The 12,405-nt window shown below is 38.0% G+C and overlaps 1 protein-coding gene across 1 annotated transcript; it reads right to left on the bottom strand.

Annotated features, from left to right (window-relative positions):
- Positions 1–8,246: 8,246 nt before the first annotated feature.
- Positions 8,247–11,925, bottom strand: LOC307147050 (solute carrier family 2, facilitated glucose transporter member 11). Its single transcript, XM_079851499.1, has one exon. It carries the CDS (start codon positions 11,795–11,797, stop codon positions 10,286–10,288), a length of 1,512 nt encoding a protein of 503 aa, XP_079707625.1. The 5' UTR covers positions 11,798–11,925; the 3' UTR covers positions 8,247–10,285.
- Positions 11,926–12,405: the final 480 nt, after the last annotated feature.

Below are 12,405 nucleotides of genomic sequence, written 5' to 3'. Positions count from 1 at the left end.
TCTCAAATATCATCGCAAATAATTCTCATAAACCTCGTGTTCTGTTCAACAATATTAATTCTGTTTTAAATACATCTCAACAAATGACTTTGGAATTTTCCAAAGAAACATGTGAAAACTTTTTGCAGTTTTTTAATGACAAGATTGTGACTGTTAGAGCTAATATTGTTCACCCTTCTGCTGATATGTCTTCTTTCTCTGTATGTTCCGTTGTTTTTAATCAGTTTGAGCCAGTGTCTCTTGCTTGTTTAAAAGACATCATTGACAAAATGAATCCATCTGTTTGTCCCACAGACATTATTTCCCCAGATTTCCTAAAAAAGGTTTTTGAAACCCTTGGCCCTACAATACTATTGATTGTAAATAGTAGTCTCATTCATGGAGTTGTACCCCTACATTTTAAACACGCAATAGTGGAACCACTGATGAAAAAAACAAACCTGGATTCATCGGTTCTTGCTAATTTTAGGCCCATTTCGAAACTCCTGTTTCTTTCTAAAATATTGGAAAAAGTTGTTTTTAAACAATTACTGTCCTTTCTAGACTTGCATGGTTTGCAAGAAATTTATCAATCTGGTTTTAAATCACTTCACAGCACAGAAACGGCCCTGTTAAAAGTTTATAATGATTTATTATTGGCCACTGACACAGGTAACTATGCTGTTCTTAAGCTGTTAGATCTTACTGCTGCTTTTGACACCTTAGATCACAATATACTGATCTCTCGTCTTGAGCATTGTGTTGGTGTAAAGGGTGCCGCATTACAATGGTTTAGATCTTATCTGGGTGAAAGAACTTTCTCGGTACGTCTTGGGGAATTTGTGTCTTCTACTGCATCTCTTGTATGTGGAGTCCCTCAGGGTTCCATTCTTGGACCCATTTTATTTTCTTTACAGGTGCTGGTCATATAATTAGAATATCATGAAAAGGTTTATTTATTTCAGTAATTCCAATCAAAAAGTGAAACTTGTATATTATATTCATTTATTACACACAGACAGATATATTTCAAATGTTTATTTCTTTTAATTTTGATGATTATAACTGACAACTAATGAAAATCCCAAATTCAGTATCTCAGAAAATTAGAATATTACTAAAGACCAATACAGAAAAAGGATTTTTAGAAATGCTGGCCAACTGAAAAGTATGAACATGAAAAGTATGAGCATGTACAGCACTCAATACTTAGTTGGGGCTCCTTTTGCCTGAATTACTGCAGCAATGCGGCGTGGCATGGAGTCGATCAGTCTGTGGCACTGCTCAGGTGTTATGAGAGCCCAGGTTGCTCTGATAGTGGCCTTCAGCTCTTCTGCATTGTTGGGTCTGGCGTATCGCATCTTCCTCTTCACAACACCCCATAGATTTTCTATAGGGTTAAGGTCAGGCGAGTTTGCTAGCCAATTAAGAACAGGGATACCATGGTCCTTAAACCAGGTACTAGCTTTGGCACTGTGTGCAGGTGCCAAGTCCTGTTGGAAAATGAAATCTGCATCTCCATAAAGTTGGTCAGCAGCAGGAAGCATGAAGTGCTCTAAAATGTCCTGGTAGACGGCTGCGTTGACCTTGGACCTCAGAAAACACAGTGGACCAACACCAGCCGATGACATGGCACCCCAAACCATCACTGACTGTGGAAACTTCACACTGGACTTCAAGCATCTTGGATTGTGTGCCTCTCCATTCTTCCTCCAGACTCTGGGACCTTGGTTTCCAAATGAGATGCAAAATTTGCTCTCATCAGAAAAGAGGACTTTGGTCCACTGTGCTTTATTAAATCCAGAGTCAACGCAGCCGTCTACCAGGACATTTTCAGAGCACTTCATGCTTCCTTCATTTCCCAGCAGGATTTGCACCTGCCCACAATGCCAAAAGAACCAAAACCTGGTTCAATGACCATGGTATCACTGTGTAATTACTGTGTGATTTCATGTAATATTCTAATTTTCTGGGATTTTGATTTCGTGGGTTTCATAAGCTGTAAGCCATAATCATCAAAATTATAACAAATAAAAGCTTGAAATATCTCACTTTGCATGTAATGAGTCTATATAATATATTAGTTTCACCTGTTAAGTTGAATTCTTGAAATAAATCAACTTTTTGATGAAATTCTAATTATATGACCAGCACCTGTATATATATTACCTTTAGGGTCCATATTTAGGAAACATGGCATCTCGTTTCACTGTTATGCAGATGACTCGCAACTCTATCTGCCTTTGAAACGAAACAATGCAAACTCTATAGCACCTTTGTTGAGATGTCTTGAGGATATTAAAGCCTGGATGGCCTCCAATTTCTTAAAGTTCAATGAAGATAAAACTGAAATCATTTTGTTTCGACCTGGTGGTACCATCAATACCCCTGATGTAGATCTTGGCGACTTAAAGTCATATGTGAAGCCCGTTGTAAAAAACCTAGGTGTATTAATGGACGGTGACTTTAAACTAGATAAACAGATTAATTTGGTAGTTAAATCGTGTTTTTATCAGTTAAGGCAATTATCTAAAGTCAAGTCATTTGTATCTTTTACTGATTTTGAGAAGGTCATCCACGCTTTTATATCATCCCGCCTGGACTATTGTAATAGTCTCTATGTAGGCATTGGTGAGGCATCTCTAACACGTTTGCAGAGGGTACAAAATGCGGCTGCACGTCTATTAACAAGGACACGCAAACAGGACCACATTACACCTATATTAGCTTCCCTTCACTGGTTGCCAGTTCGTTTTAGAATTGATTTTAAGATTTTACTTTAATTTTTAAATCATTAAATAACACTGCTCCTAAATACCTCTCAGATCTATTACAGCCATATGTTCCATCCAGAGCACTTAGGTCTGCTGGGCAACTGTTTTTAGTCTCCCCCAATGCAAGATTAAAGAGCAGAGGTGACCGTGCCTTTGCAGTGGCGGCCCCAAATCTCTGGAATAATTTACCTTTGTACATTAGGCAGGCACCTTCACTTGCTGTTTTTAAATTACATTTAAAAACATATTTGTGTAGTACAGCACATAACACAGTATGAGAGTTACCTGTTAGGAATTCTTTTTAAGTGTGTGTTATAATTCATTATTGTATTTATTTATTGCTTTTTTATTGTGTTTTTATTTATTTTATTTTATTCTTTTTAGTTTTACTGTTTATTTTATATTGTATGTACAGCACTTTGGTGAACACCTGCTGTTTCAAAAAGGCGCTCTATAAATAAACTTTGATTTGATTTGATTTGATTTGATTTGAAGGCTACCCTGATTCATAAGCGACGCCAAATGCGCCCTTCGTTTCCCCGTGAAAGGAAGGATACATAAATGGACACTTAGCGGCCTATCCTACCCTATTCTACCCCATAAGTCATTGCACGCCGTTGACGACAGCATTTATTTATTTATTTTTAAAGGCGGCCGAGACTAGAGATCGGTGGTGGACAGCAAATTCAAATTTGAATGTAAGTGTTATGTTTTCATTTACTCAAATAACTAGCCAGAGTTAAAGTTTATTATAAACTTCATCTTAACTCCTTCGTCACCATTGTGTGGCTTCATTTGTCAGGTAGTTTGAGGCAAATCTTGTGCTAATATTAGTTTAACGACCTATTTCTAATATTTGCACTAGTCTATCTCGTGTAATCTTGTGTATTATAAGAAATATCATTCACCCTATAAAGCCCACAACAATAAGAAAAGCAGTTGATAAGGGAATGGAGTTTCACTGTTATGTGTTTTTGTAGTGCTGTCATGAAAGCTATGTGGTTTTAACCAAATTTGAGTATATAGAAATATGATTTCTTAAGTATTTTGTATGCATGTCTTGATATGTCATATTTTGCAGTGTTAACAATGCACTTAAGATTGCACCCATGTGTTAAGCTTTTTTAGAGCAATTCAGGAGAAAAAAAATACAAAGTAAGACAGTTAATACACACGTCTTTGCTGAAATGTATTGTGCTGTTGTTGTTAACAAGCCATGGTTCATTTGCTCTGCCCTTAGGATTGCAAGTGTCCTGGGACAGGTGAGGGTGTGAGTGGGAAACCCACTGCTGAAACTTGGCCCTGGTTTGTCCTCAGGGCCGAGTTCAGCAGTGGGTGCCCACGGTGAGGAGGAGCCAGCACCAGCAGCACCAGCACGAAGGCAGAGGCAAAGAGAGCACAGGAGAGTAGGGAGAGGATGGACAGGCTGTTTTCTCTTCTTGAGAGAATGATTGAAAAATATGTATTTTTTCTACGTATTCTTTTTTAACTTTTTTCACTTTTACTTTTTAAAAGGAAAGAAAAAATCTGTACATTCTTTTTATGCAACTTTAAATGTGTAAATAAAAGAGAATGAATTGTTCTGGACATTGTTTATTTTTTTGACAGTCATAATTTCTACTTGAAACAAACTCTTGTATTCCTTTTTTTTTTTTTCAAATAAAATTGGTAAATGAAAATCATTTGTTCCACAGGCTACATTAAAGTACTTTTTCCAACTTTTAACAACATACGTTAAACACATCAAAATCAACAAACATCTACAGTACATAAAATAAGAAAAAAATGATGTAGACTTGTATTCAGCTGAGCAGGGAGACCCTGGAGCTGCTAGACCGGGATGGGCTGCCCCTGGTAAGGCCTCCTGCTGGTGGGACATCATCTGGGATGGTCTCCAGAGTGTTTGAGTGCATATTTCCACTATCCACTAAGTCAGTGGTTCTCAATCCTGGTCCTGGGGACCCACAGCTCTGCACATTTTATATGTCTCCTTTATCTGACACCCTCAGTTCAGTTCAGAGCTCTTTCCTAACGAGAAGATGATCTGAATCAGGTGTGTTAAATGAGGGAGACATACAAACTGTGCAGAGCTGTGGGTCCCCAGGACCAGGATTGAGAACCACTGCACTAAGTTGTCTACCAACAGGTTTGCAGGGCTGACTCAATCGATGGCTGCCATGTCACTGAGTTTTTTTTTGTTTGTTTTTAAAAAAAGAGTAATTTCTGAAAAAAAGTACTTTTAATAACAAGGTTTTAGTATCAAGAGTAAAACTGTATGTATTCTGCAGGGGAAAAACTCCTTGTCAGGGTTTTTATTATAGTTTTGTATTTATATTATGCTATACTACTGCATTTTACTTCTGAATATTTTCAAGGTTGTTACATTATATACTTTTGTGTAGTTTAATGTAAAATCATATGTGAGGGAAAAAAGGTACTTAGGTTACTTCACATTTGTTCGTGAATATTTAACGAAATATGCAGTTCCGAAAATTAAAGTAACAAAATGTCGGTCTATTGTCACAATATTAACAAATTGTTGCTAACTACAGCTGCGTCCCATATCAAAGGGCGCATCTGAAGCGCTCGGACCGGTCTAGCCTACAGAGCTTTGTTCTTGTCGCCTAGCAACAGTGACAGCTGCCGATGACGAGCGCGAGAAATACTGGACTTTTTAGATTCAAGATGAATGGCATGCTCAATTCCTTTTGAGTTTGATTTGGGTGCTCTTCGGTCCAAGGTAGAACATCTAAGAGGCAGTGTAGAGAAGGAATTCTCTGATAGCTGAGGCACTCCTTAATTAAAATGTCTTTATTATACTGGACTTATATAATACTGGACTTTATTATATTCAATTGGGTTTTATATTCAAACAGGGCTAAACCGAAAATACATGATCCGGCAGCGCTGGGGCTGAAACATCCTCAACATGTCCTCCAGTAAAATATAAAACATGAAAATGACAATAGCCAATTCTGGCTCTATAGCTGTTTACTCAATTAGGCTATATCAAATGAATTATCAGGATGGCAGTTGCCCTCTAGCACCATTGAGGAGCGGTGATCAGAAACACCTGGTTGCGCAATTAGGAAATCCTATGAAGGCTACATGGTGCGTCCTTCGAAGGACGTATAGGCTGCATCCTTGAAGTCTTCAGTCCTTTGAAGGATGCAGCCTTCACATTGGGACACAGCTACTGTTTGTATTTAAGTTCTGTTAGTCCTTGTCCGATCTCCGTCTTATTTAGTGTGTGTGTTGCTGCCTGTTCTGCCGTCCTGTGTTTGATTATTAATAAACCTTTGTTGTGGAATTATATCCTCGTTTCCGTCTGCCTTCCTGCAACCCACCATGACAATAGTGTGGATCATTCATTGCAACGTTTAAACTGATTCTCATGTTTAAGAATCTGTTATCTGCTTGACAAAATAATTTATGCTACTGCCCTGACATGCTTTTAAAGCTACTGTTGTATATATATATATATATATATATATATATATATATATATATATATATATATATAGTTATCAGAATTATATTTCTTTCACTTCAAATGCATTTTTCACAGTATAGATTCTCTCATTTTAAAAGTGCTGTTTGGGAAACTCATTGTCCCTTTCTTTGATCTTCTGTTTGCTTCAATAAACGCATGCTCTTCTAAGACCCAGTCAGCTTGCTGTCTCTTCTTGAAACAATGAAGCCACAACACCAACACAGCAGCTAACAGGGACAAAAACAGACCATAAAAGCCTGATTTCCTGAGAAGCATGCTTTCTTTGCTCAACCTCACTCATTTTAAAAAGACTTTGTAAGCCACTTGAGAATCTCATTAAGCTTGGCTGCTATCTATGCAAATAAAGTCAGTAATAAATATCAGATGAACTCATTGGTTAGTGAGTACAGAAATTGAATATATTTCTATGCCTATGCATTTCTAATGACTAACTGGATAAATGCTAATTAAATTAATAATTATGTATATATAATACATACCCCTGGTTTCACAGATAAGGTTTAAGCCTTGTCCAGACTAAAATGAATGTTTGAGCTGTTTTAACTGAAAGAAACTTGCACTGATATCTTAAAATATGATCCCAATAAAATAGAAAGACAAATCTGAAGTGTCCATAGTTCAAGAAACATTTAACAAACATCTCGCTATCTAAGAGCGATCTATTTCTTACCATTTTATCACTTTATCATGATATATTTGATCTATTGTTTCTTATACATAGGAAAACATTTATGATTTACTACTTCATTACAGAAGTCTATTATGCTAATACACTGTAAAACATACACACACACACACACAATCTTTAATAATCTTAAGGTCACCATGATATCAGCATAATAACAGCGATTCAAGGTCACACAACTAAAGCTCTACTTGCTTTGTGCTCTTTTAATGTTTCAAAGCAGGGTTAGCAAAAGGTCACAGCTCCTAATGGATTTCTGTGAAGTGCTCTAGTGTATCAGTAACTCCATATTTCTGTAATAAAATACAAAGAAAGGCAGCTCTCAGCGAGGGGAAATTACTCCAACTTAAACAACCAAAAAGCAAGAGATAATAGAGGAGCGGTGTGTGTGTGTGTGTGTGTGTGTGTGTGTATGCATTTCCATTTCCACATGCTTCCAATCAGTGCTGCTTTATTTCTGTCTGCACCTCAGCCCCGCTGACCTTTGCAAAGGCCCCTGGCTTTATGAGACAGAGCGACACGCGTCATATTCTGAAAACCATGCCCACACCGGATCCACTTTTGTGTCCTTAAAATGCTTGTTTTTTGGGGGTCGACAGGTTATGAAAACTTATTTTGTTTTTTTTTAGCTTGTTTGCTGTACACCTTGTCACATAGCAGCTTTTAGACATTGTTTTTGTTTTTTTTATAAGTCAGAAATGACAAGGAAGAAGCTTCAGGCAATGCAAAGTCAATGGAGACCATTGGATTGCCCCGTGTGGACGTGGCCTAAATGTGCTCGTTGCAAGTAGTTGCAACTCATCTATTTTGTGTATAGTTTACTCACTGAAAATGATTGAAGCTTATTAGAATCACATATAGTGAAACTTTTGACTTCACATGATTGTATTTAAATGTGGCCATTCTGCTTAAAAGGAAAGTAAGACAGACTATGAAACATAATTATTTACCAGATTTACCCATGCCAGAGGTGGGGGACTCAAGTCACATGACTTGACTCGAGTCTGGTTCGAGCTGCAAATTTAAGGACTTGAGACTTGCTTGAGCAAATTAAGAAAATGACTTGACTTGATTGAATTGAGATCCAATGACTCGAGACTTGACTTGACTTGAATTGCATGACTCTATAATGACTTTATAACAACTAAAGTAATTAAATAATTTTTATATAAATCATCACAACATTATTATTGATAAACAATGTAAGCCACAAGCATAGAAAAAACATAAGCATGCTAAATCTACAGATTTACTTTGAAATTAACTTTATTCATAAAATGAGATTTGCTGTGTGCATAATAACTGGCAAGGGATATCAGACACGACCATCACAACTTGACTTGCTTGGTTCATATTCACTGCGACTTGAGACTTGCTTGAGACTTGATTGTAGGGACTTGAGACTTGCTTGAGACTTGATTGTAGGGACTTGAGACTTGTGCCTTGATGTGTGACTATAGTTAAGCTATAATCAGTTAAATATGTTAATCATATATCTAATTAGGGAAAGTGGGGCAAGATGTCAAACTTTGACAGCAATGATGATTTCTCATATTGTACCTCAAAGTCTTGCCTATGAAAAGCAGTTGAAAATGTCCACCTTTTTTATTGTTAGAGACAAAGACTGGCACATAAATGTGACAACTGAGCCACCACAGTCACAACACTCTCTAAATGAACTCATCCAAAATAATCTGCTAATCAACAGATTTATTGAGATTGGTAATTATTACTCAGCCTGGACATGCACTGCACCTCAGTCCCTTTTAACTCTTTTGGTGCATTCATCTAAGTTGGAGGAAATGTTGTTGAAGCAACTAATAATGGCAAGACTGGTTACAGTACACGAGTCAGGCATGAAAATACAGTACACAAGTCAGGCCCTCACCTATAGCAAGATGTAGCCTCATTACCTCCCAGCAGAAAGGTGATCCTCATGGATACACATCAATGGACCACTTGCACTGAGCTTCGTGACTTACTTCCGTTTTGAAATAATACATCTCACTTATTTCCGGTTATGTATATTTTCCAATGTACTGTAGTGGCCAGTTGTTACACATTACACATTGAATGCAATTACATGCAAAGTATCATTTATCATGTGCAAAAAAAATGTCTAGCTTAATCATATCAATCATCAATGGAAGGAACAGTGAGACTCTTTCATCAAGCAACTTATTTTACACTACAAACTGAGTAGAATATATTCTCATAAAAACAGCATTTTGATTTAACAAAGTTCTTACACATGAATTATAAGAATTAGGACAAATGATTAATCATCATGCAATTCAAAACATTTGGAGAATATTCCATTTAATTTGGTTGAATATAGGTTATATTACTTTGTAGATTACATAGGCAGGTTAGTAGGCAGAAAATATGTGAAACTCTAAGGCACAAATTAATGTTATTTTGTGTTGATACAGATTGTCTTCTTTTACATCTAAATGCAATGGCATGCTGTGAATATTCTTGTTTTGGTTAACTGAGAAGACATACAGTACATACAGAAGAAAACACTGATGGTGATATAGTGCCATCTGCTGGTACATCAAGCAAATACCTTGCAATCTCTCATACAGACATCTCATACTGTCTTGATCTCTGACAAATGCAAGACACAGGGTAATATAGTGCACTGCTCTTTGGGTGTGGCTTTCAAAAGAAGTAACTCTTTTATAAATAATGAACAATCTTGCATTGGAGACACAGAATGAGGTAAATACATAAGTGCAAATTGCATTTCACTTTTGCAGGCATGAAGATTCAAGTATTCTGGGAAATAGTAAAAAAATAAAAACAACCATACAACAAAAAACCTGTATCCCTGAAATAGAGAATCAAATTCTACATACATTTCCAACATGCACCTGTTTTGTTTTTTACAATTGCATGTATTGTATTTCTAGCTGATTTTCAACATTCAAATAGGAAGGAGGAAGGTGAAAGACTGACAGAATAAATAATAAAGGTAAACTAATATAAAATCTAACTTCATTACCTTGTTTGATTAAATAAGGACTTGAATGCAACATTTTTACATTAAATCCAGCTCAAAGTGCGTCACAGCAGAAAGTAAAAACATTAAGAAAGAGATAGTTACAGTGACATTACCTTGACGTAAAAACAAAAAACAAAACAAAATAAATTCTACATCAACTTGTATTTTTGTTTTTGTATTCATGCAGGTTTCATATAGTTTTGAAAAACGTATGCCATTCTCACAAATTTTGAATAAATTATGAATAAATTAAGACAAAAAATTTGTGTCAAAATAGAAACAAGTCAAACTGATAAAAGTAAAAGCAGAATTGAGCCAGATTTCACTCAGATCTTCTCAGTCTCTTGGCATTCTGGTGGATCAGTCAGACTTTGCGATTGTTGACTATATTTAGGACGTCCATTAGCTGTATCTTTCTTATTCCACTCCTCAGTGATCTCTGCCAGTGTCCTCCCTTTGGTTTCAGGTAAAGTGAAACTGATAAAAACACAAGCAGCCACACAAACAGCGCAGAAGGGAATGAAGCAGAACTGTCCCAGGCCATTAACTATGAATGGAAATGCCATTCCTATGATGAAGAGATTAAGCCACATCATGGATCCGGCAACCATGTAAGCTGCGGGACGTGTCAGTTGGTCAAAGAGCTCGGCTGGGAGGATCCCGGTGACTCCTGCGGGACCCATGCCAAAACTGAAGATGTAGGCGAACACGCAGGCCATACTCAGATATGGCATGCCGGCCACTTTGCCCTCCAGCGAGAGAGCAATGGTGAAGACCACCGCCCAGCAAGCCATGAACAGATAGCCGCCTGCGAGGAGTAACCTGCGTCCAACATTCTCGATCAGGAGATTACAGGCCAGAGCGGAAGTGAACTCACAGGCACCCGTGCCGATTGTGACATACTGAATCTTGTCCATTGGAATACCGGCTTCCTGAAAGATATAGGAGGCATAGAAGTAAATGGAATCATTTCCACACAGCATCATGGCACTGCTGGCAGCCATTACAATGCAGAGCTGCCTGCGGAGACTTCTGTCTCGGATCAGTTCCCACAGTGTCTTGGCATGGGCATCACCCGCTCCTGCCCGCTCCTGGAGAATCTCTTCCATCTCTTCAGTGAAAACACTGCACGCTCTGAGGCGTTTCAGGGCCTGACCGCACGCCTCTCTATCCCCTCGGTCAATGAGCAAGTAACGCGGGCTCTCTGGAAACCAGGGCAAGGTGATCAGCTGTACTAGTCCGGGGAGAGCATTGCTTGCCAGTAGATAAGGCCAGAGAAACTCACTCCCCAAAACTTCAGTCAGACCCATTATCTGGCCCATCAGGATCCCTAGAGCAGTGAAAACAGCCGAAGAAAAGGCAACGGCACCTCTCAGGTTCTTAGGTGCACTTTCTCCGAAGTACATGGGCTGGACGTTCATACTAACACCAGCATTTACCCCCACAAGCAGACGTGCCAGAATGATCATCTCAAAGGACTCAGCCGAGCGACTGCTCAGAGCCAGGACTGCACTCAGAAAGAGAAAGCTGTTGTTCAGCAGAAGGGAACCCTTCCGTCCAAACTTAATAGCCATTGGGCCAGCAAGCAGGGATCCCAAAAGTCCTCCGAGTGAGTAAGTGGAAACAATAAAGGTCCATATCAGTGTCACCTGACTAGGCTCAAGAGCTGTACCCCATCTCTTCATACAGGTTTCATTAATGAACTTCTGAATATAAGATGTGGGTGCATTAATGATAGAAATATTATAGCCATACTGAAAAGTGCCACCAATGGCTGCAGAGCACACAGTTAATGCAAGAGTACGTGTGCACCCTCCTTGCTTTGTAGTTTCATTCATTTTTAAAATAAATAAATAAATAAATTCTTATTTATATAGTAAAAAGAAAGAAGTAACTCACATGTAAATATCTATGCCATTATTGACCAATTATAAAAATATCTAGCAGGAAAACAGGCACGTGCCTGTACCCGGTGATCTCCTGTCATTGAACTGTGCGATGCAGCTGGAGCACTTCCTCAAAAATTACGTCAGTCTGTCGCTCTTTCAAAATAAGAGTCCTTTTGTGTGCAATATATTTACAGTTCCAATGAACACTGTAAAACGACCCTCAGGTGAAAGACTCAATAAGCCTTTCTTAAACTGTAAACACTTTAAACCTCCTGACAATGATCTTGAAATGGTGATATCATGACTGCAGTTACTCTCAGATCATAAACTGGGGAACAATAGTCCATTAAATACATGGAAGAAGGGAAGAAAAAGAGAGAGGAGAAAAAATAAGAAGGGACTTTCAGAGAGACTACTTTCCTAATGTTTGCTTGGTGATTCAAGTTTATGTGCTGAATAATCCTGCATTTATATTACACTGTTTCCTATTGCAGGCACTCTTCAACACGTGGGTTCGAATCCAGCCAAAGACCTTGTTCATAATATTTTGGATTGAA

Source organism: Squalius cephalus (genome assembly GCF_949319135.1).
Source record: "Squalius cephalus genome assembly, chromosome: 19".
Classification (NCBI taxonomy): domain Eukaryota; kingdom Metazoa; phylum Chordata; class Actinopteri; order Cypriniformes; family Leuciscidae; genus Squalius; species Squalius cephalus.
This window is presented reverse-complemented; position numbering and strand designations above follow the sequence as displayed.